General features: G+C 47.9%; 1 protein-coding gene across 1 annotated transcript; it reads left to right on the plus strand.

Moving 5' to 3' along the window:
- Positions 1–55: 55 nt before the first annotated feature.
- Positions 56–27,502, plus strand: LOC123356987 (ras-related protein Rab-17-like). Its single transcript, XM_045000240.1, has 6 exons — positions 56–441; positions 10,218–10,380; positions 13,940–14,091; positions 15,413–15,538; positions 23,818–23,911; positions 27,358–27,502. Exons 1-6 carry the CDS (start codon positions 430–432, stop codon positions 27,477–27,479), a joined length of 669 nt encoding a protein of 222 aa, XP_044856175.1. The 5' UTR covers positions 56–429; the 3' UTR covers positions 27,480–27,502.
- The last annotated feature ends 6 nt before the right edge of the window (positions 27,503–27,508 follow it).

Consider the following 27,508-nt stretch of genomic DNA (forward strand, 5'->3'; position numbering starts at 1 on the left):
TAGAAAGGAAGGGAACCCGGGCCAGCAGAATCACTCTCCTCAGCTTTTCACTGGAGTGCGCAGGGCCCCGCCCTTCGGAACAGAGGCCAGCTCCACTCAAATCACAACTCACCTTGATTACAGGTTTTTATGGCTCTGCAGTCTGAAAGGCAAATCAGCTAGCTGCTGAATCACTGGACCTTAAACTTTACCAAGCGCTGTTGTGTTTGTGTGTTGATCTTTAGGAGCAACCACCGTGCTGGTGAAAGTACCGGGCTCTCAGTGGGGAGTTTCAAGAGGTGTGCTTTTTACTTTCTAGTTTGCCTGGATTGGATTTAACTTGTTTGAGCACCTGCACAGCCCTGCTCTACCGCTGCTTCCCAACCAGCATTGTTTCCAACTTTCAATGGATTGAAGACGTCTCCTCCCACCCCACCTAGAAGCAAAGCAATGTTTAAAAAGGTGAGCTCTTCCCCTGTGAATACCCTGTAAGAGCAGAGGGTGGGGAGATGGGGACACCAAACCTGCAGCAGGCTGAGAAGGTGATGTACTTGCACATATTGAATTTTTAAAGCATTTCAAAGCGCCTTTGGGTATATTAGCAATCTGGGCACAGGGCACTGCAGGCCAAGGTGTGTGTAACCTGACTGAGATGGCAGTGCATCTTTGGTTAATTTCAGGGGAAAACTCTGTTGGATCATTCATTGCCTATCGTGAGTTGAGTGCTGAGCATTGCACAGAGGAGACCCAGGCTCTGTCTCAAGGAACCTAGGGTTGAAAGAGGCAAAGAACTTCACTGAGCACCAAAGCGCTGCTTGACCAGGAGCTGGGTGTACCGTGGAGAAAGGCAGCTTCCTTTCAGCTTCCCAGAGTTGAGGTCAGAGTTTGGGTGTCGGGGGGGGGGGGGAAACGAGGGGGGAGGGGCTTGCCCCTCCCAGCAGGGCTTGAAAGAATGATGGAGAAGGTTTGATCAGAATGCAGGGATCCATCACAGATGAGACTCAGACCTCAGGAGTCCCAAGATAATCCCGCAATAAAGTGAGACTATTTCTATAACTCATTTGGGTTAGACATTTTCTTTCAAGAATAAGGGCCCAGTCCTACTTCCAGCGGCTTTGGTGAGAATGGATCGGGCCTGCATTGGTACAATACCATCCAGAAATGTCCTCTTCCCATTTAGACCCTCATATCCCAAGCTGATCTTTAGGTAAAAGTAAGCTTTAGCAATGACCATTTGTGTATACTCCGCATCAGCTTCAGCACCCTGAAGATGACCCAAACAACCTCAGCTAAAATGTTCAAAAATAGGCACCTAAAATTACCCCCCCCCCACACACACACACACCTGTACTGAGGCATCTAAATCCAGGGGCCTGGATTTTCTACAGTGTGGAGCAACCATGGGATCAGCTGGGTGCTCAGTGCTTTCAAAAATCAGACAGGTGCCTAAAGACAGATTATGGGAGTTTAACTTTAGGCTCCTATTTTCAAAGGCTTGGCCATAGGTACAAACGGGCTTTTAAATGAAATGGCAGCTTAAAGAACCTGTGCCGAGACCGTGTCATCACGAGAGCCCATTTTTACTGGTGTTCTTTAAAAGACAAAAGAGCCAACTCTCCAAGTAGATAAAAATCAAATTCTCTTGTATCATCACCACCTCAGCAGTAAAAAAGTGAGTTCTTACCAGACAGAAAACTATCAAACTAAATTTCTAGGCTCTTCCCTTTCTCTGGAGGTGATAGATCGAATCACCTTCCTAACAGCCCCAGATTGCCTTATTTTAATATGACTAGTTTGGAATGTGAGGACCCGACCATACATTTCCCAGTTTATGGCTGCTAAAGAACCAGGCCTCAGACTGTCACAGTAAGAGAAGGCCACTACACAGACAGTGATTTTTTATTCTTTCTTTTATACCTCTATAACTAGCTAAGTGATAAGAATACACCTAAATTCTTAAAGTATAGGCCTTTGCAGACAGTCCTGAATATCTATATCCTAACAATTATTAACATACAGGATTGTGCAGGAGAGGAGGGGGTCATCAGCTAGCTTTCTTTTCTCCCTAGTCTCGGAGCCTGCTCAGCCTGGCTTCAGTCCGGCCATGGTCTTGGCTTGCTTTCTTATGGGATCCGTCCACGCGTCTCCTCTCAGCAATCACCAGGCAGACCCTTTCCTTCTGTTTGGGGGGCTTGCTGGTTCAGGGACAGTTCCCCCAGCACTGCCATTCTTCCCTCCCCCTCCCCCTAAATTAGGGAGCTAACCAGTTTCAGAGACTTTCTGTAAAGCCTGAGGCAGCTCTGTAGTTTCTCCTGGCATCTAACCCCTCTTTCCTTTTAGGTCTTTGTCTTTATTAGAAAACTTGCTGCATTAGTGCAGCTGGTATAGCGAAAATCATTCTGCAGGGGGCTAAATGGGTTCAAGTGCATCTGAATTTGGGTTTCCTGGGAGGTAACCAGATTGATTTTAGTCAGACCGGTGCAAGCTTTCTGCTGTGGACATGGCCTCAGTGTAGCTTAAGTAATGAGAGGTAGCTGGGGTAGCTTTGTTGAGTGTTTTTCTCTCAGATGCCCTGTCACACTGGCACAAGAGCATTGTCAGAGTTTCCCTGCTCGGCTGTCAGGTGGGCTGGTCTTTGGTTCTCAGGGCTCTTTAGAAGTGCTCCTGGCAGAGTGCGGGGGAGGGGAGGGGAGAGAGAGGGGGAGGGGAATACTTCTGCAATTCATGTACAACAAAGGATGAGAAATACATATAGAAAACCGGGAGGCAGGAGCCGTCTCTCATGCCTTGGATCGTGAACAATGGTATTTACATCCCCCATCTCTCACTTAGAAGGGAGCCTTGACAATATTCAGCACGTTACTTGGTGCTAGTAAGCTTAACCCCTACTATAATTTCCATAAGAAAATGGCCAGATTTTTTAGGGGGTGCATTATTCCCTGATCTTTAGTCAACTCTGAACTAGTGGACAGAACCCAGTGCTGGGACTCAGGACACCTGGGCCAGCTGGGCTGCTGGGTGAACCTAGGCAAATCACTTCCCCCGTGTGCCTCAGTTTCCCCATCTGTAAAGTGGGGATAATGATACTCCTTTGGTAAAGTGCTTGAAGATCTATTGATGAGAGCTCTATGTAAGAGCCAGGTGTTGTTATTAATTCTGCTCCACCCAAGCTTAAACCCCAGTCATTTAGCACAGAAAGAAACAGAATAGCAAGGTAGTGAGAACAAGGGATGATAATACGAGCCTGGTTCCGGCTAGACAAAGCTGTGTGCACAACCCATAGGTTTAATAAGCTCTTCCGTGCCAGTAAGCAAGGAGCCGCCTGCATCCACAATCGCGCTAGGTTCAGTCTGTCCCCTGCCTGACGCTGATCACTAATGGGGAAGTGACAGCCCAGAGACCATGTCCACGCTGGATCCTCCTCTTGGGGATGGGAACAGTGAGGGAATTCAGGAAGTGCAAAGTGCTCGCACTAGCAAAAGACCCAGCTCTGCCCAAATTGGGTGACCATGATTGGAAGAGGCAGAGTGCATAGTGCACCAGATTCATCCCTTCTGTGCTTGTTCCACACAGAGAGACCAGGCCACCAGACTCTGGGTAAATTCATGACTGTCTGGGTTTCCGTTTTGCACCCCCCGTTACCTTCTGGCTACATACCCCCTGCTGGCCACCTCGAACAGTGGCTCTAACTTAAATGATCTCATCTAACACTCCAAGAGATAGTGGGCAGCTCTAGAGAAGGACAGCCCTATAAACTCCTCCTGGGAGGCACTATCATCCTCCCCGCCCCATATGGTACCCAAGCCTGAGTGTAATACTAATAAGCAGGGTTGGAGGGGGGGGAAGGTAAATTTTCAGTGAAAATTTTCAAGAGAAAAAAACCCAGAATTTTCTCAGAAATATTTTTCTTCATTGAATCAGGAAAAAACAAAAACAAAACAAAAACAAACAAACCACTTATTTCCCCACCTGCCTCCATTCCTTTTCTTTTCTACAGACAGGGAATGGAAAGAGGAAAAAAAGGAAAGAAAAAGCCTGGAAGTCAGAAGTTTTTCCATTTAAAATAAATCCACTTTTCCTTTGTTTTGGCAAAACATTTCAAACAATATAGACATTTTCCGCAGCTGTATTGTATTGTTTGAAAAACCACTTTCCTTCCTGAAAGATTTTCCTTCCAGCTCTATTGACAAGTTAGTCCTGCCTCTGAGGTTTAGTGTAATATCTCACTAACAAAGGTTTTGCATTTATTATTTTATAATAAATAGGACAATGAGAAAAATAGCAATGGAGCCAGATTAAAAAACCAGACCCAGATCTGCTTCCGAGGCAGATACTTTTCATGCAGACTCTTGACTTAGTGCTTTAGCTGCAGTGGCACATTTTTCCTAACTGAAAGAAGAGATTTTGGGGTCAAAAATGGGCCCATAAGAATGGCTATCCACCTAGCCCAGTATCCTGTCTCTGACAGTGGCCACTGCCAGATGCATCAGATTGAATGAACAGAACAGGGCAGTTTCGGGTGATCCGTCCTCGTCATCCAGTCCAACAGCTTCTGGCAGTCAGAGGGAGGGACACCCAGAGCATGGGGCTGCATCCCTGACTATTTTGGATGATACCCATTGATGGACCTATCCTCCATCCATGAACTTATCTAATTCATAAACCAGTTATGCTTTTGGCCTTTGCATCATCCGATGGCAACAAGTTCCACAGGTTGATTGTCTGTTGTGAGAGAGTTATGCAAGGCACATTACTGCATAGTTGAACCGTCTGTGCTGCTAGATGTGTTGCTGCTTGAGGTAGGTGTGAGTGGGAGCGGTTTTGATTTCAGTTATACACATTGGGGCGAGATCCCCAGCTGCCAAAAATAATTGTAGCTCCACCGAGGTGACTAGGGCTACGTCAGTTTACACCAGCTGAGGATCTAACACTGGTGTTCTTAACCAGGTAGGCTGGGAGAAGTGGCTTTGATTCGAAGGCATTTAGACAAAAACCCAGATGCTGACACAACTATAACAAACCTATAACTGCAGTTATAATCACTAGCTCTGATCCTGCGAAGACTTAAGAATATGGTTATATGAGAGACGCTGTGCATGTTCTTGCATGATTGTGCACTTGGACGATGCAGGCAGGAGTGATTCTGCATGAAGATAATTTCACACGCAATTACATTTCCCCCTCCCTCCCCAATTGGATTTTGTGTATTTTTAAACACATCTAGGGACTGCTCAGTGCTTTGAAAACAAACCACTAATTAAGTGTTAATCATCAAAAATATATACAAGCATTGCCTCAGTTATTTTGGCTTGCATGATGTACTCCCCCAGTACCTGATTTTGGTTTATCTATCTTCAGGGCCTCTGGTTTTCAGGGTTTATTTTTAGAAATTTGAGGTCTATGTACATGTCCTCAAAGCAGGGTTTTTCCAGGGCATTCTTTGATACTGTCATGGGAAGATTTTTTCCAGGTACTTCCCAAAATTTTTGTCTGAATAGGCAGGGCCGGCGCTTCCATTTAGGCGACCTAGGCAGTCGCCTAGGGCGCCAGGATTTGGGGGGGGCAGCATTTTGCCGGGAGGGCGGCCGGTGGCTCTGGTGGCAGGTCCACCAGAGCCGCGGGACGAGCGGACCCTCCGCAGGGACGCCTGCGGGAGGTCCACCGGAGCCACGGGACCGGCGGCGAAATGGGTAGAGCCGGCCCTGCGCCTAGGGCGCCAAAACCCTGGCGCCGCTCCTGTGAATAGGATCTACAATAGAACCTCAGAATTACAAACACCAGAGTTATGAACTGACCAGTCAACCACACCCCTCCTTTGCAACTGGAAGTATGCAATCAGGCAGCAGCAGAGAAATGAAAAAAGCCAATACACTACAGTACTGTGTTAAACGTAAGCTACTAAAAAAATAAAGAGAAAGCAGCATTTTTCTTCTGCATAATAAAGTTTCAAAGCTGTATTAAATCAATGTTCAGTTGCAAACTTTTGAAAGAACAAACATAATGTTTTGTTCAGACCTACAAACACCTCCGGAATGGAGGTTGTTTGTAACTATGAGGTTCTACTGTACTTTCATTTTTATCATGTGGATAAAAGATGACGTGCATATTAGGTTAACCTTTGTATCCTTGTTATTAAACTCCTGGGTTAGCATTTAGTGTGTTTGTTCCCTAGTGTGCTTTAATGAAGTATGGTTTCAAACAGCACCTATGTTAAAGCACACTAGGGAGCTTTTAGTGTGCACCAGCAGGGTCTACACAGATCAATTAAGGCACGCTTTAGAAATCATACTCCCAGAGCCTGCATTACTGCTCCATGTAGATAAGCCCTTAGATACAGCCAGAAGCAGGGCCATTTTGCCTACATAAACAAACCACACTGGGAAAGGGGTGAAGTCAAGAGAAACGGCGTGTTTTTGTGGTGTTTGTTGGATGAACACCGATTTCATTGGTGTTTGTTGGTTAAAACCTAAAATCAGAAGCCTTGACTTGTAGGGGATAGTGCCTTTTTACCCAGCTGAAGAGCCTTGCACACTCGAGGTGCTAGGGGAGTAAATACATAATTTTTCTGGAGTTACCAAAATACTTAGAGAACTGAAAGCCACGTCCCACCTTGTAGTCTCACTCATTTAATTAAAACATGGCTGTGTGGCTCTTGGTCAAGCTTTCCAAAGGGGCAGGGTGAAAACACAAGAGACCCACATTCATCTTACACAAACCTTTAGGACAATACCAAGCATAGGAAGTGCCAAGCCAGAGGGAATTGGAGAGAGTTCTCAGTGACGGATGATGTGCTTTGAAAAGACACGTTTGCCTTTTCAGCCTACTAAAGAAGTCACTACATGCAAAGTATTTGGTGACAAGGGTTAGAACTAGGGAGAACAGCAGGGATAGCAGGACCATTTGCTTTGCAAAAAGCAGGAGACCTTCTTGGCCTTTCCCTCCCGCCTTGGGGGAGCCCAGTTTCCTTTCCTTGTGTCCCTACCCCTGGCTGAGGGAGTGAAGACTTGCCAGACAGGGGGAAGAATTGCTCCCTGTACCTAGATGGAAAGTTGCTGGGGTTCCTAGCCAGAAGGTGGAGCAGCAGTGTCTCAGCCTGGAGTCTCCTACTGTCTCTCCTCCCCAGGGAAATGGGAAAGAAAACCCCACTCATGTCTGTGGTACCCATTAAGAGTCCGATGATTCCTGAGGGCCTAAGAAATTCCCCCAAGCCTGAGTTTAGAGCCTAAGGTTTAGCAGATCTGGGCTGGCTCCAGGTGAACAACCGGGGTTGCTCAAGATGACCTTGGACAGAGGGGGAATGGAAGAGAATGCTAACGGAGTAGACTGTGTGGTCCAGTTGATCAAGGGCTGGCCTGGGAGTCAGGAGACCTAGGAGGTTCTGTTGCTGGTTGGCTCTGGGCTGCTGCGTGACACAGAACCAGTCACTTCCCCTCCATTGCCCCAGCTGGGTAATAATAATGCCTTTGTAAAGGGATTTGAGGTCTGTGGAGTGAGTGCCGTGTAAGAGCTAAGCATGGCTTTCTGCAAGGTGCTCAGATAACATGGTGACGGGCACCCTTACAAAAACCTAAACAGATGGGGGAGAGGAGGCAGCTTAGATGGAGGAAGGGAGCAATAAATAAATCAGAGGGATAAACACGGAAAGAGTGAGGAAGTGGCCCTATGTGAGTAAAGGAGAAAGAAGAGTGTAGCCAATTAAGGGAAAAGGGATGAAAACAGAAACTGCTCTATGGAAAGTCTGGTGCCAAGGAGACACGAGGAGGTGGGTCTTTGGAGATGTGATCGGGTTAAAATAATTTAGATGGCAAGAAACTCATGGTTTAGTCCATAAACTGGATTAGATTTGGAAGAAACCTCCCCTCTGGGAAAGTTAGGTCCTGGTCACCCTCTTTGGAGCAACTAGCCATGACTACTGTTGGAGACAGGCTGCCATTCTAGAGGGACCAGTGATCCCCTGCTGCGTGGGTATGTTCCTATGGAGATATGCACTGGTGTCCTGTATCAGGTATAGGGGAGGGGATAATGGAGTCTCGTTCTACATGGCATTTTACGTTGTTAATGCAGTGCTGCCCTCTGAGGCGGTTGTGTTTTACATTTATGGCTGATAGAAAGGGGAGCAAATTCATTGGATTTGATGCATGTTTATGGATTTCTTAAGACAACTTACCACTGGTAAGTTCTATTAAACAGCTGCAATTCACAATGTTTTTGGATAAAGTTTCTGTTCAGCGTTGTCTTGCAATTTCCTGCACTATAGGAGAATTTCAGAAACACTCAGAGGAAGATGCTAACAGCTTTCCAATGTCCGGTCTCTTTTTATGCCAAAGACTCTCCCGTCTGGCATAGTCTGAATAATGATGGAGGGAGAGAGAAGGGGGAACCCCAGGAAATGCCCCTACGAAGTGGGGTGTCATGTTGGAGAGTTGCACATGGTCAGAAGATTCTAGCTGGCAAGAATTCTGGGGATGGTGTTTTGTTTCTTACATTTGCTCAACACGATGAAGTTTTGCTTCTTTTTACTCCATGGTGCAGAGTTTGGCTGGCTTGAGATTGTTTTCAGATTCACTTTTCCTCATTTCCCTTCTCTGCGTCCAGTCTCCATCTCCACAGGACGATGCAAGGAAAGCTGCCTCCCCCGCCTGACAGTTCTCTGTCAGCCCAGCACTTCATTTGGTGAACTCCTTTTCTTTTGATCTGCTTTAATCGCTCGGTCTAGGTCTAGGAAGATTAAATCTTTCATTTTGAGAGCCACACAGACTGCTTCTAAATGCATCTAAAACTTGATAATGGCTTATACACCCCGGGGCTCGGTCACTGAGCCCCACAGTAACCCATGGGAGGAGGGGTAGATGGGTGGAAGAGCAGGGCACACAATTCTGATGTTTGTGTGGGCAGGTTGTCAGCTCCAGGTAGAACCTAGCTCTGTGTCTAGGATCAGCCATCTTCAAAGTGAGCTCCTCCCTGTAACAATTACTCAGCTGTGATAAAGAGTCTTTTACCCAAGGATCTCAAATCACTCGACAAAGGCAGAGATAGATGCAGGAGAGAAGATACAGAGATTTGACTATCAAAGTTTACAAAAGGAGCCATTTAAAAAAATAATCACTGTCTCTGATAGGCGTTTGTTTTCATGGGTTGCTTGTCTTTAGGGGTTCATGGATCTGTCTCAGTCATTATTACAGCTGGAGCTGGGGGCCTGTGAAACCCTGGACACAGGTCCCCTTATTTTTTTAAGCTATTGCTAAGGCTGAATATAGCCTTGAAAATGTGGCCCATCTTCATAACACCAAGCACTAGAAACCAACTTCAAGACAAATTTGCTAGGGTTAAAAGTTCAGCCACTGATGGGTTTTTCCCCCCTAGCCTCCCACCATAGCCAGCCTCGCCTGGCCTTTGAGACTCCTGAGAACCACAGGTATAGGGCCAGTGAGGTTTCTTGGTAAGGAAAAAGTCTGACTGATTCATGGCTGTGCATCCGGACTGCCCCTTGTGAGCCTAGCGCTGGAAGCTTTGGGACCACCTGTATCAAGTTTGTTCCAAGAGCCCAAACCAGTGTATTGACAGAAGAGCTTTCTCAGGAGGTCAGGTATTGGGGGGGGGAGGGGGGGAGAAACAGGTTGGAGCGCTATGACCAGTATTTAGGATAGGGACTCTGGAGTTCACAGTGCTGCTACAAGAGGCCACCTGACATTGTGACTGTGGCCACAGCAGCTCAGGCTGTTGATGAGTCTATGGATTAGACTTGGTCTACACCTAAGTTAGGTCAGCACGTTGCCCTGTGATTGCCCACACTCCTGCATGACATTGCCATGGCAACCTAGCCCGCACGGTGGCTGCAGCTGTGTTGACAGAAGAATGCTTCCATCGCTGAAGCGCCTGTCTGTTGGGGAAGTGGTGTCCTACACTAAAGGAAAACCCCCATTTCTGTTGGTGTTGGTTGTATCTATACCACTGCGTTATACTGGCCAATACACCGACGGAGCTATGCCGGTACAGCCCCCCCGTACTGTACATGTACCCGTAGGGTTAGACTCCCATTAGGATTCTTTTAAGCATGTTAAGCTTGAATGATTGGAACAGGGGTGCAGTAAGGGTTAAACTGGAGCCACGTCTCCTGCTACACTGAGTGGGAAATCGAGGCCTGGGGCCTAACTCTTTAGAGTGTATGCAGCTAATCATCCGAGGGCCCTGGAGCGCACTGTCAATGCCTTTTGAACAGGGTTCTCTCTTCTTTGCAGAACATGGCCCCAAGAAGAACGCAGCAGGTGGGGGCGGGGCCGTCCACGGAGCAAGCCTACATCTACAAGGTGGTTCTGCTGGGGAGCACGGCCGTGGGAAAGTCAAGCATAGCCTTCCGCTATGTGAAAAATGACTTCAGGGAATCCGTGCCCACTGTGGGATGTGAGTGAGTGGCAGCAATGAACTAATCCTTTGGTGCAACATAAAGGGCCTGATCTGCGTCTCCCTTGTAGCAGGAGTGTCTCTGCTGAAGTCAGCGGAGCTACACTAGTGTGAAGTTTGGTTTTGCTTAAGCTGTCAGGCCCAGCAGAGAAGCAGCAGGACATCACTCAGCAGGCAGGGTTAGGGGCTCCAGCTGGCAGCCCTGGCGGCTAATGGAATGTGACCCAACAGACCCCCAATGTTACAGCCCGTGAGCGCGGGGTTAGTTTGGTTTCTCAGCTCAGGCACAGGATTGACAACTGCGAGATACAGAAAAGTCTGGTTAAGGTAGCACAAGCTGTGCAAGCTGATGTGCCCATTTTAAAAGCTGGGCCTTGTCTGATGCTGCTCTTCAGAGCTGGATCTTTAGGCACCAACCTAAGAAGCACATCTGAAAAAAGTCAGGCCTCAGCATCTCCTACTCCACCGACACCAGTGGCAAAGTGCCTTTGGAGTTCACTGGCAGGGAGGCTCAGGCCATATGCAGGACACATTTCTCTGCTGGGGTAGATTGGAGACAGGAAATCATGAACAGGGGACCAGCAACACAGCTGTGTTCATTGTGGAGTCAGAGTGACAGCTAGTGGTTCATTGCAGGTAGTGCAGCATTTAAATAGGTCACGTCAGCAGAGAGTTTTGGTCTACAGCTGCAGTTCTGAGTAACCCAAGAGAGCGTTTATCATTTACTATTATATGTTATAGATTTTTCCCTCAGCGTTCTCTCCATGCTCCCCCCCTGCCCTGGCTCTCCCAGCTGCCCTCACAGAACTACTACCAATCGCACTGCATTATCTCTGGATGGGTGCCAGTCCCAATCCCAGCGCTCACTGCGAAATTGCACCACTTTCTTACTCTCGCTGCAGAAACTGACACAGGCGCATCCTGCAATCCCAGGAACTGTGCTTCAGAGTCCGATCTAGTGGGTTTTGGTTGGAGCCACCCCTTGTATAATTCCTGGGTGCCAGACGTAACACTCTGTTCTGCCCTGTTTGTGACAGAGGACGTATGACAACGGAGCCTCCAATGGATGACATTTAAAAGGCTATTGTCCCAGACTCCCAGCAGCTCTGCCCATTAAATCGCTCCAGTCAGTCGTCAAAGCAGCCCATCTAGCCTCTCCAATGTGATCAGCAAACCTGCCTTTGACATTTTCCTGGTGTTTCAACAGAAACCCACTCACACTAGAACTAGGTGAAATTTCAGCTGAAGATTTTTTTCTGAAAAAAGCTGCAGATCCAGGGACACCACCACATTTTAGGAGTTCATGGTAACAGTGTTAATGTAGACAGGTTGGTCCCAGAATATTGACGAGACAAGGTAGGTGTTTTATTGGACCAATTTCTGTTGGTCGAGAGGACTAGGGTGACCAGATGTCCCGATTTTATAGGGACAGTCCCAATATTTGGGGCTTTATCTTATCTAGGTGCCTGTTACCCTCCATCCCCGTCTCAATTTTTCACACTTGCTGTCTGGTCACCCTAGAGGGGACAAGCTTTTGAGCTTTACAGAGCTCTTCAAGGTCTGGGTAGGAAGCGGAGTGTTTAGCTGTAACACTCCGGTTCCTTCCTCAGACCCGAAGAAGAGCTCTGTGTAGCATGAAAGTGTGTCCCTTCCCCCAACAGAGGTTGGTCCGAGATAAGATCTTATCTCACCCACCTTCTGAGTTCATGGTAGTTTCACTAAATTGTTTAAAAAAAGAAAAACAACCTGAAAAAAAATCAGAATGTTTCATTTTTTTGGTTTGAAATGACCTTCAAAAATTCCTTTAGTCTTATTTTTAAAAAATTATTTAGAATGGTCAAAGTTAAAATAAATGTTTCATTTGACCCAGAATAAAATTTCTCTCGATGTAAAGTCAAAATCTTTGAAACATTTCATGTGGTGTTGGACTTGCAGTGAATTTTTTTTTGACTTTTCAGATTGCCACCAACAAAACCAAACCACCATTATTCACCCAGTTCTGCTACACGCTCCCATCATCAGATGCAAAAAGATTCATCTCAGTAGGCAACATTGATGGAAAACATGGCTTTAGTTTTTATAGAAGATGTCAACACAGGGTCAGTTAAGTCTCTTTAGGAAGTTTTGCAAGCTTACAGACCCTGGTATGAACTAGGGAGGCCATTGATGTTCATGGGACTGATCCCCACCTGTTAGATGTTGACTTCAATGGAGGCAAGGCCAATTTACATAAGCAAGGATCTGGCTTGGTGTCTTTACATCAGAAACAGGCAGAAAGACACTTTTTTTCCTGTTTTGAAGAAGGGTCCTGACCTTTGCCAGGAGAGTGGGGATGGAGGGCCCAAGGGGTCTCCCACTCTGCCACACAAACCAGGCAGTCACAGTGCCTATACCAAGGACTGTGGTATCATTCGCCTACGTTACTTGGCACTCAGAGAAGGCTTCTGTCCCTCCCAGGGCTCTCTGGAGAGCTTTGGCTCTGTACTGCCCCCTCTACCTCAAGCCCATGTATTTGTCAGACAATCTGGCCCTTAACAGATGGCGTCTGCCTATCTACTTTGCACAGCCGCACATTTGAGCTGCTATAGCACTTTCAGACCAAGGATCTTCAAACATTTTGCAGACATTTGCTGGCTTTCACAGCACTCCAGGGAGGTGGATTTTAATTAAACCCATTTTCCATCTGGGCAAGCTGAGACAGAAAGGTGAAGGGCTAGGCTGGGACTTTGCTCTCCCATATTCCCCCAGGCAAATGTGTGGGCCAAGGCCTCTCCCCCCACCTTTCCGCCTCTGGGCCAGGTGTGCAGGAGCAAATGTGCACCTCTCACTTCCCTAGAGCAGGGAGGGAGGGCGAGCAGGCATGGCCTTGGTGTCACCCCCGCCCACTGGCCAGCAGAGCCCTGCCAGTTTGGGGGTGTGGCAGGTTTGCTGGCATGGGCTAAGAGCAAGAACAAGCAGTTGTAGCTCAGAAGCATCTGAGCACCTCCCTGGGGCTACTCCTGGGACAGCGCTGCTTATGTATAATCAGGGCTGTGCTTAGGGGCCCACGCAAGCCTTAAGTGACTTGCCCAAGGTCAGACAAATCAGTGTCGGGGAGATTGCAGTATTTCTGTTACAGCAGCACCCAACAGGGGCCAGGCACTGTACAGCTGGATTAGAACTCAAGACTCCTAATTCCCACCCTGCCATCACATTTCCTCCAGCTAGACAGCTGCAAAACCAAAGCTTGCTAATGCCACTAATATTGATGGATTGAGCAAGAACCATTGTTCTCGTTTCTCTTCCCCTCTCCATCTTCCAGCTACACCCTGATGAATTGCATTGGTGTAGTACCGGGCTGTTATTGGGTAATACCAGTTCACCAGCCTGTTTGTTACATTGCTTTTGGTGGTGGTGGGGCGGATGTTTTAATTCTCTCTCTCTCATCCTCCCCCCGGAGCCCCTTCCAACCGAATCTCAACACCCATCTTTCACACAGATCACCGAGATAAAGGTTAACATTAATTAAGGTGCATGCTATGGCTTTCTCATGGAGCTGTCCCATCTCTGTCGCTTCCAGGTTCTTTCTTCACCCAGCTGGTATGTTTAGAGACTGCCACGATCAAGCTTGAGATCTGGGACACTGCAGGACAAGAGAAGTACCATAGCATTTGCCATCTTTATTACAGGGGGGCGAATGCTGCCCTTCTTGTATATGACATAGCCAGAAAGGTAAGACCAGCGATGGCTTGTTCTCCTGCCTCTCTCCTCCAGAAGGGTTTGCCTTTAACTTTCTAAAATATCCAGACTGAATCTTGATAATGCAGCTACTCTGCTGGTAGGCTGCAATAGTTCTAGTGTAGGGTAGCTTCCCAGTACATCTCCAGACATTTCAACCAAGACTGCTTTTTCCTGCGCACATCACGTAAGGGCTACACATCATGGGCAGGTTTATCCTTCGTCTTCTGGTAAAGACATGCAAGGAACTGGTACAGACATTTCACTTACAGTGGACAATAAATGCTCACGCTTTCCCCCTAGAAGCCAAGATTTCTCTATCTACCCCTACCTCCCAGCCCAATCCAGCTCACCAGCCAAGTAGGTAATGAGGGAGCATCACTAAGTGCTCTTTGTTCCCCTACCCTCATGTAACCCACACACCTTCTGGATGTGGCGTCCTGTCCCATCTAGTGGCACCGAGACCACTTAGAGCAGGCATAGACAACCTATGACATGTGTGCCGAAGGCAGCACGCAAGCTCATTTTCAGAGGCACTCACACTGCCTGGGTCCTGTCCACCGGTCCGGGGGGCCCTGCATTTTAATTTAATTTTAAATGAAGCTTCTTAAACATTTTAAAAACCTAAGCTCTAGAGACCCCAGGTTCAATCCCACCTGCTGACAACCAGGGTCTATTGGTATTACACTCACTCCCAGCTCCCTAGACTTTAAGGATGATATAGTAACAAAGATTAAATGCATCTGTTAGTTGGCTTACACTAATGTCCGTTTCTGATGGACTATTCCAGGGAGACATGTTGCATGATCTCCCACTACGTTATGCGTGTCTTTTCCCTTTTACTGGTAATACGCAACACACAGGAACTGCAACACCGAGAGCCATATGCCTATATTACTGCCATGGTAGTTACAGAAGGAGGAGACCATAGGCTGCTGGAGAGTAACATCTCACAGTAACAGAATTTTATTGAAGAGGTAGACCAAGCTTTTAAGAATCCTTGCCCCATCACAAAAGAGCCCAATCACCTCAGCCCATCACCTGTAGGCTGGGTCTATGACCCACTGGAGATCCATGGTGGTTGGGTCATGTCTGATGGAAGAGAAGTCATCCTCTTTGGCTTTGAGGAAGGAAGTACATTTAGAGCTGGTTCCATGCTGAGTAGTGCACCTAGCAGCACTACCTGTGACAAGCCCATAACCCATTTGTTTCTACAATTTTTAGCCCTCACCTGCCAATCTCCTTTGGGCCATGTGACAGCTCCTGAGTATCTGTTGGTTTATTGTCTGTCTCTCTCTCTCTCACACGTTTCCAGGCAACTTTTTCAAGAGCAAAGCTATGGTTGAGGGAATTAGAGAAGGAATTTCTTCCCGATGAGCTCGTGATTGTTTTAGTCGGCAATAAGACAGATCTTGCTGCTCAGCGGGAAGTCACCTTTGAGGTAAGTGGCATCACTGCAGTAAGATCTCAGCACTTAGCAGATTCTCTCTTCCAAAAACACCACGGCAGCATGTTCCCTGAGTGCTGCACTTCAGGCTTTCACACCGAACAGTTTATAAGTAAATGTTTAGGTGAACACAGTCCTACTAGCAGCAAGCAATATAGCAAGGCCCCACTGGGTGCCAGGGATGTTAGAGGTCATAAATCCCATTTTGCCCTCTGTTTCAGCTACTAACTTTCTTGGATCTTAGAGACTTTCCTGAGCTACGATGAGTTTGTTCAGAGGGTTCAGAGTGTGCATAGGTAGGTTTCAGTGTCAGAGAGGATGTTCCCAGATGTTGCTTCAAAATTTGCCATCACTGAGTTGATGCAGAAAAAACAATACATAGATGCTTTGAATTTCATTAAAAAAATTCTGAAGCCTCACTAGAAGCTGATGCTGCATCACTGACCACCAAGTTCAATGAATGAGAACTGCATGGGACAAAAAAAGCTCGAGGGTTTAACTCTCGGATCCGTGTCTCCAGTGAGTTTGAACAGGTTCCAGTCAGAGACCGGCTGCAATGCCTTGAGCTGTGCAACAGAGAAAACAAGCGTGGCCTAAACAGTTCAGCTGCAACCGTGTGACTGGAACAGAAGGAGTGTGAGCTGGGGAAATAGGAAGCTTTAGGCTTCGCAGCAGAATCTGCTGGAATCCAATGGTGGCTCTATCACCGAACATGCTGCACTTCAGAAAGGTGGGGAACTAAAGTCAGTGTAAACTAAGAGCTTGTCTGCACGAGCGGGGGGCAAGGTCTAGGGTGCACTTGTGTGTTGTGCACTAACTGGCCCATAAGGACCTGCTGGCACGCACGGAGAGTTCCCTAGTGTGCGTCACTGCAGCACGCACAGGCCTGTTAGTGCACAACACACTGGAATGTGTCCCACTCCAGTGCAGACTAATGCACCATGCAGATGAGTTCTGACCCTTAAGGCTCCTTGTACATCATTAGTCTGACAGTGAGAGTGCTGGAGCTAACGACGGGAGTAGGAGGCCCTAAGGCAGTTTGCAGCATCCAGCTTGGAGATTTGTCCCAGAGCCACCCTTGCAAATAGCTGGAGATTTCTGCATGCTCCTCTTCCTACTTCTCAGCCACTAGTCAGGAAAACCACAACTTGCCCTGCTACACTAGTGTTTGTGTCTGTCATAAGTAGTTAGTTAAGGGTTAAGTTCTACCTGTAAAGGGTTAACACAGACCTGGTGAAACACCTGACCAAAGGACCAATCAGGGAAGAGAATTTGAAAATCCCAGAGAGCGGGAACTTGGGTCTCTGTGTTTTTGTTCTGTGTTCTTAGCCGTCTGGAACTACACCAGCCCAGACGCTTAATCAAGTCTGCGCATCTTTCTGAACTAATTTCTTCTATTCAAGCTAGTGAGTATTAGAAGTACTGGGTAATTTCATATAAGAATCCTGTGTCTGCAATTCTGTGTGTTTGTATTGATTATTCGTAATTTTGCCTGTATTGTTTGTACTGAGGAAAAGGGAGAAATTTCTCCAGGGATTAATAAGACTAGACCCTATGAATGTCTATCTTGGATTCATAGAGATTGTGTATTTTTTTTCTTTTTTTTATTCTTTTAATAAACTCTTTTAAGTTCAGGACTTGGTTAAGTTCCTTACCTGTGGATTCAGGGGAAGGAAGCTAGGGCGTCACTCTGTAGAGACAAGGGTTGTCTCCAAGCAGAGAAAGCAGGGAAGGGAAAGGGAAGTGAAAGAAATCTTTCTCCCTCTGTGATTTGATCTGTGCTTCCCCAGGAAAGTCTCTGGAAGGAGGAGGGGGGAACAGAGGGGTGTCTCGATTCACCGAATCAATCGAGTGGTGGCAGCGAGAAGGAAACCTACCCTAAGGGTTAGGGTGGGGGGAGAATACCTGTGGGTCCCCATCTTTGAACTCACAAGCTCAAAGTGGGGGTGAGACCCTAGGACATGGTGGCACAGCGGTGTGTCGAACCCATTGCTAGAGGCTTTCTACCACAGTAGAAGCATTTTCAATACAGTGCCTGGGAGGAGGTGTGTGCATTCCTTAGGTGGGGGGAAGTGCCCCTCACAGGTTTGCTGGGGAGATAACGATTCTCAAGCCAGAGGTTTTTAACAGTTCAGAGCTAGAAACATTTTTAGCCCTGGCTGGAAGGAGGCGTGTCCTTCCTTTGTGTGATCAGGATTCCTTGGGTGGGGGAAGGTGCTCCTCGGAGCTCATCCCGTCCAACAGGGAAAACAGGTTTGGTGAGGAGAGAAAGATCCTGAAGCCAGTTTTTTTTCCTGTGACTTTTGAAATGCAGAAGGCAGGAAGGGTTTGGTGAGGAGAGAAAGATCCTGAAGCCAGTTTTTTTCCTGTGACTTCTGAAATGCAGAAGGCAGGAAGCCACTGATCCCTGCGAGAATTTCACTAGACTTTTCTCGCAGAGACACAGAGTTTTTTAGATTTTCCCTGTTGCTCAGTACAGAACAATAGAGAGAGGCAACACACAATTTGCTATACACTGGATTAATTACCCTTTCTTTACTCAAGTTATCATAAACAGGGAGGGGTGTGGCCAGCACCCCAAGGCACAGACATGACGGAAACAAGTGACCAACTAGAGCTTGCTCGATTGCAATTACAAATCCTGGAAGCCAAAGAGAGAGAACACAAGATGGCGATGGCAGCCATGGAGGCAGACCAGAGAGCCAGAGAGGCAGACCACATCAGACAAATGGAATTAAGAGAGAAAGATCTGGAAATCCAGATGCAGGCTCTGGAAGTAGAAAAGGCTAAGCAGAATAATCCACCACCCCATCCACCTACTGATCAAACTTCTCGGAAAAAATTTCCCGCCTACAAGGCAGGGGATGATGTTGAGGCCTTTTTAGAAAACTTTGAGAGGGCCTGTATTGGATACCATCTTCCTAAAGAACAATACATGATGGAGCTGAGGTCACAGCTCAGCGGACAATTATCCCTGGTGGCAGCTGAAATGCCTAGAGACCAGATGGACGACTTTCCACTGTTCCTAACCAAGGCCAGACTCAGAATGGGCATCACCCCTGATCACGCCCGTCAGCGTTTCAGAGCCCAGAAATGGAAACCAGAGATGTCATTTCCAGAGCACGCTGCTTACCTGGAAAAACACTATTTGTCCTGGATATCAGGATCCAAGGTTGAGGAGCTAGACGACCTACACCTCCTGATATTGATGGAGCAGTTCCTAGATGGTGTTCCTGAGAACATTAGACGCTACATCCAAGATGGTAAACCAAAAACTCTCACTGAGGCAGGAGAGATTGGAGCCAGATGGATGGCATCGGTAGACAACACGAAAGCTACTGCCAAAGGGAGCGAATCACACAAGGTACCCACTGAGACTAAACCTTACCATCGAGGGCCAATCAAGCCCACACCTACAACCCAAGCACAGTCACACCCTACCTCTTCTTCTACCTCACCAGTTTCCAGTAAACCAACACAACCCCGTGACCCATCAAGTGGGCGATGTTTTGGATGCAATGAACTGGGGCATATCAAAGCCAAATGCCCAAAGAACCTGAACCGGGTCCAACTCCTTGCACCTGCACACCAAGGAAACCCGGAATTAGATATCTCTCAAATACCCGTATGCTTTAGGGAAACTTTGAGAGTGGACGGAAAGGAAGTTATCGCATGGAGAGACACTGCAGCACATATGTCAGCTATCCACCGAACCTTCGTGGACCCCAAATTCATCAACCCGAAAACCACAGTGACAGTTCGCCCCTTCATGTCAAAACCTGTGACATTACCTTCAGCGCATTTACCTGTCCAGTACAAGGGCTGGTCAGGGATGTGGACTTTTGCTGTCTATGACAATTATTCTGTCCCCATGATTCTGGGCAACCACTTGGCCCATCACGTTGAGCCGCCAGAAACAGAGGGAGTGGTTACATGCAGCCAAGCCAGACGAGCTGCTGCACCCATCCCTGTTCCTGAGCCATCCACCAAGACCCCGTCTGTGTTACCAGAGACCCAGACAGAGGTGGTGGAACCGGATCCCATGCCAACACCTACAGCAGCCATACTACATCCAGTCCCAGAACCGGAACTGGAAGAGCAACCAGCGGCAGTACCAGCGCCAGCACCGACGCCAGCGCTTACAACTCCACCGCCGGAGGGCGACAACGGGCCAAAACTGGCAGAAGCAGCAGACAACCCTACCCTAGAGGCTCAGCCGGAGCCTGAAATAACACCTCGTGGACCAGCGGAGAGCGGTTCACAGTCAACAGAAACAATCTCATCACCTACATCACTTCCAGAGGAACTGGTGTCTCCCGCCTCAAGGGAACAGTTCCAGACTGAGCAGGAAGCCGATGACAGCCTCAAGAAAGCATGGGCGGCGGCACGCAGCAACCCACCGCCTCTCAGCTCCACTAACCGATCCCGGTTCGTTGTGGACCAAGGACTTTTATACAAGGAATGTCTTTCTGGTGGACACCAGGAGGGCTTTCATCCTCAAAAACGGTTGCTAGTTCCGACGAAGTACCGGGAAAAGCTCTTAAGCTTAGCCCATGATCATCCCAGTGGCCATGCTGGGGTGAACCGAAGCAAAGACAGGTTGGGAAGGTCCTTCGACTGGGAGGGGATGGGCAAGGACGTTGCCAAGTATGTCCGGTCTTGTGAGGTATGCCAAAAGGTAGGAAAACCTCAAGACCAGGTCAAGGCCCCTCTCCAGCCACTTCCCATAATTGAGGTCCCATTTCAGCGAGTAGCTGTGGATATTATGGGTCCTTTCCCAAAAAAGACCCCTAGAGGAAAGCAGTACATACTGACTTTTGTGGACTTTGCTACCAGATGGCCGGAAGCAGTAGCTCTAGGCAACACCAGGGCTCAAACTGTGTGCCAGGCCTTAACTGACATTTTTACCAGGGTGGGTTGGCCCTTCGAGATTCTAACAGATTCGGGAACAAATTTCCTATCAGGGACCATGAAAGACCTGTGGGAAACTCATGGGGTGCATCATTTGGTTGCCACCCCGTACCACCACCAAACTAATGGCCTAGTGGAAAGGTTTAATGGAACATTGGGGGCCATGATCCGCAAATTCGTCAATGAACACTCCAATAATTGGGATCTAGTGTTACAGCAGTTGCTGTTTGCCTACAGGGCTGTTCCACATCCCAGTTTAGGATTCTCACCATTCGAGCTGGTGTATGGCCATGAGGTTAAGGAGCCATTACAGCTGGTAAAGCAGCAATGGGAGGGGTTTACACCTCCTCCAGGGACTAACATTCTGGACTTTGTAAGCAACCTTCAAAACACCCTCCGAGACTCTTGGGCCCTTGCTCGAGAGAACTTAAGAGATGCTCAAGCGGAGCAAAAGGTCTGGTATGATCGACATGCCAAGGAGCGGTCCTTCAAGGTAGGAGACCAGGTCATGGTCTTGAAGGCTTCCATAAGATGGAAGCGTCCTGGGAAGGACCATACATGGTCCAGGAGCGCCTGGGAGCTGTTAACTACCTCATAACATTCCCTGATTCCTCTTTAAAGCCTAAAGTGTTTCATGTTAACTCTTTAAAGCCCTTTTATCCCAGAGAATTACAGGTCTGTCACTTTACAGTTCAGGAAGGAGATGACACCGAGTGGCCTGAAGGTGTCTACTACGAAGGTAAAAGAAATGGTGGTGTGGAAGAGGTGACCCTCTCCACAACCCTGCAACGTCTGCAGCGGCAACAGATCAAGGAGCTGTGCACTCACTTCGCGCCCTTGTTCTCAGCCAACCCAGGACGGACTGAGCAAACCTGCCACTCCATTGACACAGGTAATGCTCACCCGATTAGGACCCCACCCTACCGGGTGTCACCTCATGCCAAAGTTGCTATTAAACAGGAGATTGACAACATGTTGGAGATGGGTATCATCCGCCCTTCTACCAGTGCATGGGCATCTCCAGTGGTTCTGGTTCCCAAACCAGATGGGGAAATACGCTTTTGTGTGGACTACCGTAAGCTAAATGCTGTAACTCGTCCAGACAACTATCCAATGCCACGCACTGATGAGCTATTGGAAAAGTTGGGACGTGCCCAGTTCATCTCTACCATTGACTTAACCAAGGGGTACTGGCAAGTACCACTGGATGAACCTGCCAAGGAAAAGTCTGCCTTTATCACCCATGCAGGGGTGTATGAGTTTACTGTGCTTCCGTTCGGACTGCGGAATGCACCTGCCACCTTCCAAAGGCTGGTGGATGGTCTACTAGCAGGATTGGGAGACTGTGCAGTTGCATACCTCGATGATGTGGCCATTTTTTCTGATTCATGGCCCGAACACCTAGAACATTTGAAAATGGTTTTAGAGCGCATCAGGCAGGCAGGACTAACTGTTAAGGTCAAAAAGTGTCAAATAGGCCAAAACAGAGTGACTTACCTAGGACACCAGGTGGGTCAAGGAACCATCAACCCCCTACAGGCCAAGGTGGAGGCTATCCAACAGTGGCCTGTCCCAAGGTCAAAGAAACAGGTCCAATCCTTCTTAGGTTTGGCCGGATATTACAGGCGGTTTGTACCACACTACAGCCAAATCACTGCTCCACTAACTGATCTGACCAGAAAAACCCAGCCAAATGCAGTTAAGTGGACTGATGAGTGTCAGGAAGCCTTTATCCAGCTTAAGGCAATGCTCATGTCTGACCCTGTATTACGGGCCCCGGACTTTGACAAACCCTTCCTAGTTACCACCGATGCATCTGACCGTGGGGTAGGAGCGGTTCTCATGCAGAAAGGACCGGATCACAACTTCCATCCTGTCGTGTTTCTCAGCAAGAAGCTGTCTGAGAGGGAAAGCCACTGGTCCGTCAGTGAAAAAGAGTGTTACGCCATTGTGTATGCCTTGGAAAAGCTACGCCCATACGTTTGGGGACGGCAGTTCCAGCTACAAACCGATCATGCTGCACTAAAGTGGCTTCATACTAACAAGGGAAACAACAAAAAACTTATCAGATGGAGTTTAGCTCTCCAAGACTTTGATTTTGAAATTCAACACATTTCAGGAGCTTCCAACAAAGTTGCTGATGCACTCTCTCGTGACAGTTTCCCAGAATCTAGTGGCTAAAAAGTGTTCTTTACATGTTATATGCTTAGTAGTATATGTAATAGTGCATGTGTTTATTACTCTGTTGGTTTTACAGTTTAGGAGGAAATCACCGCCAGTGCTCCCACTGTTGGTGATTTGGGGGGTGTGTCATAAGTAGTTAGTTAAGGGTTAAGTTCTACCTGTAAAGGGTTAACACAGACCTGGTGAAACACCTGACCAAAGGACCAATCAGGGAAGAGAATTTGAAAATCCCAGAGAGCGGGAACTTGGGTCTCTGTGTTTTTGTTCTGTGTTCTTAGCCGTCTGGAACTACACCAGCCCAGACGCTTAATCAAGTCTGCGCATCTTTCTGAACTAATTTCTTCTATTCAAGCTAGTGAGTATTAGAAGTACTGGGTAATTTCATATAAGAATCCTGTGTCTGCAATTCTGTGTGTTTGTATTGATTATTCGTAATTTTGCCTGTATTGTTTGTACTGAGGAAAAGGGAGAAATTTCTCCAGGGATTAATAAGACTAGACCCTATGAATGTCTATCTTGGATTCATAGAGATTGTGTATTTTTTTTCTTTTTTTTATTCTTTTAATAAACTCTTTTAGGTTCAGGACTTGGTTAAGTTCCTTACCTGTGGATTCAGGGGAAGGAAGCTAGGCGTCACTCTGTAGAGACAAGGGTTGTCTCCAAGCAGAGAAAGCAGGGAAGGGAGAGGGAAGTGAAAGAAATCTTTCTCCCTCTGTGATTTGATCTGTGCTTCCCCAGGAAAGTCTCTGGAAGGAGGGGGGGGAACAGAGGGGTGTCTCGATTCACCGAATCAATCGAGTGGTGGCAGCGAGAAGGAAACCTACCCTAAGGGTTAGGGTGGGGGGAGAATACCTGCGGGTCCCCATCTTTGAACTCACAAGCTCAAAGTGGGGGTGAGACCCTAGGACAGTGTCCATTCCGAGATTGCTTCTCCAGGTTGGCACCATGCAGCCCTGTCCACACTGGGCAGGGCCCTATCACACCTGCGGTGTCTAATCATACAGGGAGGAGCTGTGCCTCCCTGCCAGGCCTAAGGACAAGATCCAATACCTTGTAAATGCAGCCCTTATTTCCACCACTTTCCAGGACATTTACCAAGCTGGATGTGATTACCGTGCAGAACACACCTACGTCTACTTTGAAATAACCCTGTTTTTGTACCTTCCCCACCCAACTAGGAGGCGGAGGAGTTTGCAAAGAGCAAAAGCTTAATTTACATGGAAACGTCGGCAAAATCCAACCACCAAGTGACCGAGGTGTTTATGGCCATAGGTAAGTTCCAAGTCAGAAGCCGCTGGACAGGTAAGAGCACTAGAGAGATGCTGAGATCTGTGCCAGCTCTTTGCCTTGTGAGCTATAGCAATGCACCGTGTGTCTCCTCCCAGTTGCTCAGGGGCAATTAGGGTTGAGTCACTTGACCTGAAGAGGTCCAGAAACTGGAAAGTCTTTACTGTGACTGCAGCAGTGCATTCCCTCTAGGCCTAGACAAGTGGTGACTGGGTACACTCTGGCCTGTCAAGCCTCACAGCTGCCAAGAGCGAGCGAGAGATCCAGAGCAGTGGCTTCCCCATTCCATACACAGACAGGCTGCCCCCCTGTGGCCTCCCCCCTAACTTCTGAGACAAGCAAACTTCTGGAGTGGTTCTGCCTTTGCCGCTGGGGTGAGGGTGGAACCTGCTGAGCACTGAATGGGGAGGAGGTTCACCCACCCTTTGGAACACCAGTCACTGGCCCTAGCAATGGGAAAGTGGGAATTTCTCCCCACTCCCCAGATTCCTCACTGTCACTCCCAGAGGATCTCTTCTCTCCGAGATCCATTCCCCTTGGCCCCAGTTATGATCCCCAGACAAACCAAGTCATGTTTCCTTCATCCCTCAGGCCAGAGATCAGAGGACTCACCCAGGCTGGAAAACAAGATCCCTGCATCCTTCTTCCTTAGGGTGTAGAATAAAGCCCTCGAATCAGCTAGGACAGTGGCTCTCAACCTTTCCAGATTACTGTCCCCCTTTCAGGAGCCTGATTTGTCTTGCCTACCCCAAGTTTCACCTCGCTTAAAAACTACTTGCTTGCAAAATCAAATATACAGCTGTGTCGCAGCACACGACTACTAAAAAATTGCTTACTTTCTCTTTTACCATCATTAAATTAGAATATAAATATTGTACTTACATTTAAGTGTATAGTACACAGAGCAGCATAAACAAGCCATTGTATGTGTAAAATTTCAGTTTGTACTGACTTAGCTACTGCTTTTTAATGTAGCCTGTTGTAAACCTAGGCAAATATCTAGATGAGTTGATGTTCCCCCGGAAGAGCTCTGCATATCCCTGGTTGAGAACCACAGGGCTAGGCAACAGAGCCAGAGGCTCAGCTAGACTGAGTCAGGCTCGCTCCATTGGACTGGCCCAGTGAGTCTTTGAGGTTTCTTCTTTCTTTAGAGGACAGACACATCCAGCGCCCTCCCAAGAACCAGTTATGCCCAGAGACAATCCCGAGTGGTCAGTCCTCCCTTCACACTAATGCTGACTACTGCCAAGCCACCAACGACGCTGGTTTCATGGGAGGCTAACCAGAGCCGGCAGTTTGTATACTCTTCTGGGGAGCCGTTTCTTCCCCGCGTGCAGGCCTGGAACCTGGGGCTCTGTCCCACCCATCCCACTTAGCCTCCTGGGCCTCTGATACGTAGCTTACCCCACAGATGTTAGCCAGCTGACCCTGTATTGCCATATGGGGATTCAAACGTGGGGTATGCCGCCAGCTTGACACTGCACTAGTGCACAAATGGCAAACCACTGCCATTACCTTGGCAGTCCGTGAGATGGCACTAGAGTCTTCTCATGTTTGTTCCTATTAATGAAACCGCTTGGAGAAAACTCTAGCACTGGGGTCGGCAACCTTTCAGAAGTGCTGTGCCAAGTCTTCAGTTATTCACTAATTTAAGGTTTTACATGCCAGTCATACATTTTAACGTTTTTAGAAGGTCTTTTTCTATAAGTCTATAATATAGAACTAAACTATTGTTGTATGTAAAGTAAGTAAGGTTTTAAAATGTTTAAGAAGCTTCATTTAAAATTAATTTAAAATGAAGAGCCTCCTGGACCAGCTGGGACCCGGGCAGTGTGAGTGCCACTGAAAATCAGCTTGTGTGCCGCCTTTGGCATATGTGCTATAGGTTGACTACCCCTGTTCTAGAATAATAGGATACAGCTGTAGCAACAGATTCCACCTGCAGCATATCATGAACCAATAATAAGCATTTACTACCCCACAGATATTCTTGGTCCTTAAGAATGCTAGCAGTTTTATAGTGGCAATTCATGAGCCATCTTATGGCTGTTTCAAGTTAGGGTCTCCTACTTCTAGTTCCTTTTTAAAAGAATTTCACTAAAGCTTATAGAGATGTGATTTGCACATCACCACCATTCTATTTGATAATGGGATTTCCTACAGACAACTTGGTGCAATACAACATTTGCTGTCCTGCGATGTTTCTAGGGGGATGTCCATGATGCAGGTGCAGTGGAATCTGTAGATGTTCTAGGATGGGGAATGAAGAGGTGTATGGGAGAGTCCTGAGGGAGGGACCATTTTCCAGAAAGAATGAAGGAGCATGAGGAAAATTGTGAATGGAAGTTTGTTAAATAGTAAGTGCAGGAATCCTAGGCCAAGAAACATATGGATCTCAAGGTAAAAAAATAGGAAGTTAATAAAGTTAAAATGTAAACTTAACTTAAATCAACATTAAAAATAAGAACATAAGAACAGCCATACCGAGTCAGACCAAAGGTCCATCTAGCCCAGTATCCTGTCTTCTGACAGTGGCCACTGCCAGGCGTCCCAGAGGGAATGAACAGAATCATCAAGTGATCCATCCCCTGTTGCTCATATTTAGATATTTTAAATCTTAATAAATTTAGAGGGACAGATCCCCAGGCGTAGCCAAATAGCACATGAAGGAAGGAGAAAGTGGCTCCTAAGGCTCCTTTTCCTCTCTCTCTTGCTTGTTGTGGGTCAGTCCTTGGCATAAATTGAAACAGCCCTGGGGCTACTGTACGTTTCACCACCAGGAACCATTCTGCTGGTTGGGGACTGGGGTGCTCTGGTCAGGGGCGGCTCTAGGTTTTTGGCCGCCCCAAGCAGTCATGCCTGGGAGGCGCCCCCGAGCCGCGGGAGCAGCGGACCTCCCGCGGGCATGACTGCAGAGGGTCCGCTGGTCGCGCGGCTCAGCTGGACCTCCCGCAGCTGCGGGCGGTTTGCAGGTCCGGCGGCTCCGGTTGAGCTGCCGCAGTCATGCCTGCGGGAGGTCCAGCCGAGCCGCGGGACCAGCGAACCGTCCGCAGTCATGCCTGCGGGAGGTCCACTGGAGCCGCCGGCCGAGCGTCCCCTCCGCAGTCATGCCTGCGGCAGGTCCGCTGCTCCCGGGGCTCCGGTGGACCTCCCGCAGGCATGACTGCGGCAGGTCCGCCGGCCCAGCCTGCCGCCCCCCCGGGAAAGGGCCGCCCCAGGCAGGTGCTTGCCCCGCTGGGCTCTGGAGCCGGCCCTGGCTCTGGTCACACCCCAGCCCACTGCTGATGGGAGAGGGACACCCCTAGCTGCTCCGTTAGCGGATGGAAAGTTGCCCTAACAAAGTCAGAGCAGTGTCCAAGTATGTTGCACAAAATGTTACAATAGCTCAGCAGAAAAGGACCGAGAATTTCTTATTCTGAGTTTCTTCACAGCTCACGAGTTACTGAAACAGGAACAACAGAAGGAACCAGCCCTTCAGCCTCAGCCCTGGAAGAAGTCACGTGTGGACCTGCGAGAGCCAAGCAATCACACTAAAAAGTGTTGCATGAACTAAAGGAAATGGCAGACTGACCTAAGGTTACC

Source organism: Mauremys mutica, unplaced genomic scaffold, assembly GCF_020497125.1.
Source record: "Mauremys mutica isolate MM-2020 ecotype Southern unplaced genomic scaffold, ASM2049712v1 000167F_np12_subseq_1:193241_obj, whole genome shotgun sequence".
Lineage (NCBI taxonomy): Eukaryota > Metazoa > Chordata > Testudines > Geoemydidae > Mauremys > Mauremys mutica.

Bases quoted from the DNA above. Each gene is read 5' to 3' on its own strand.
- LOC123356987 (XM_045000240.1), top strand. The intron at 14,092-15,412 runs GTAAGACCAGCG...ACACGTTTCCAG, and splicing joins TATATGACATAGCCAGAAAG to GCAACTTTTTCAAGAGCAAA. The intron at 23,912-27,357 runs GTAAGTTCCAAG...GTTTCTTCACAG, and splicing joins CGAGGTGTTTATGGCCATAG to CTCACGAGTTACTGAAACAG.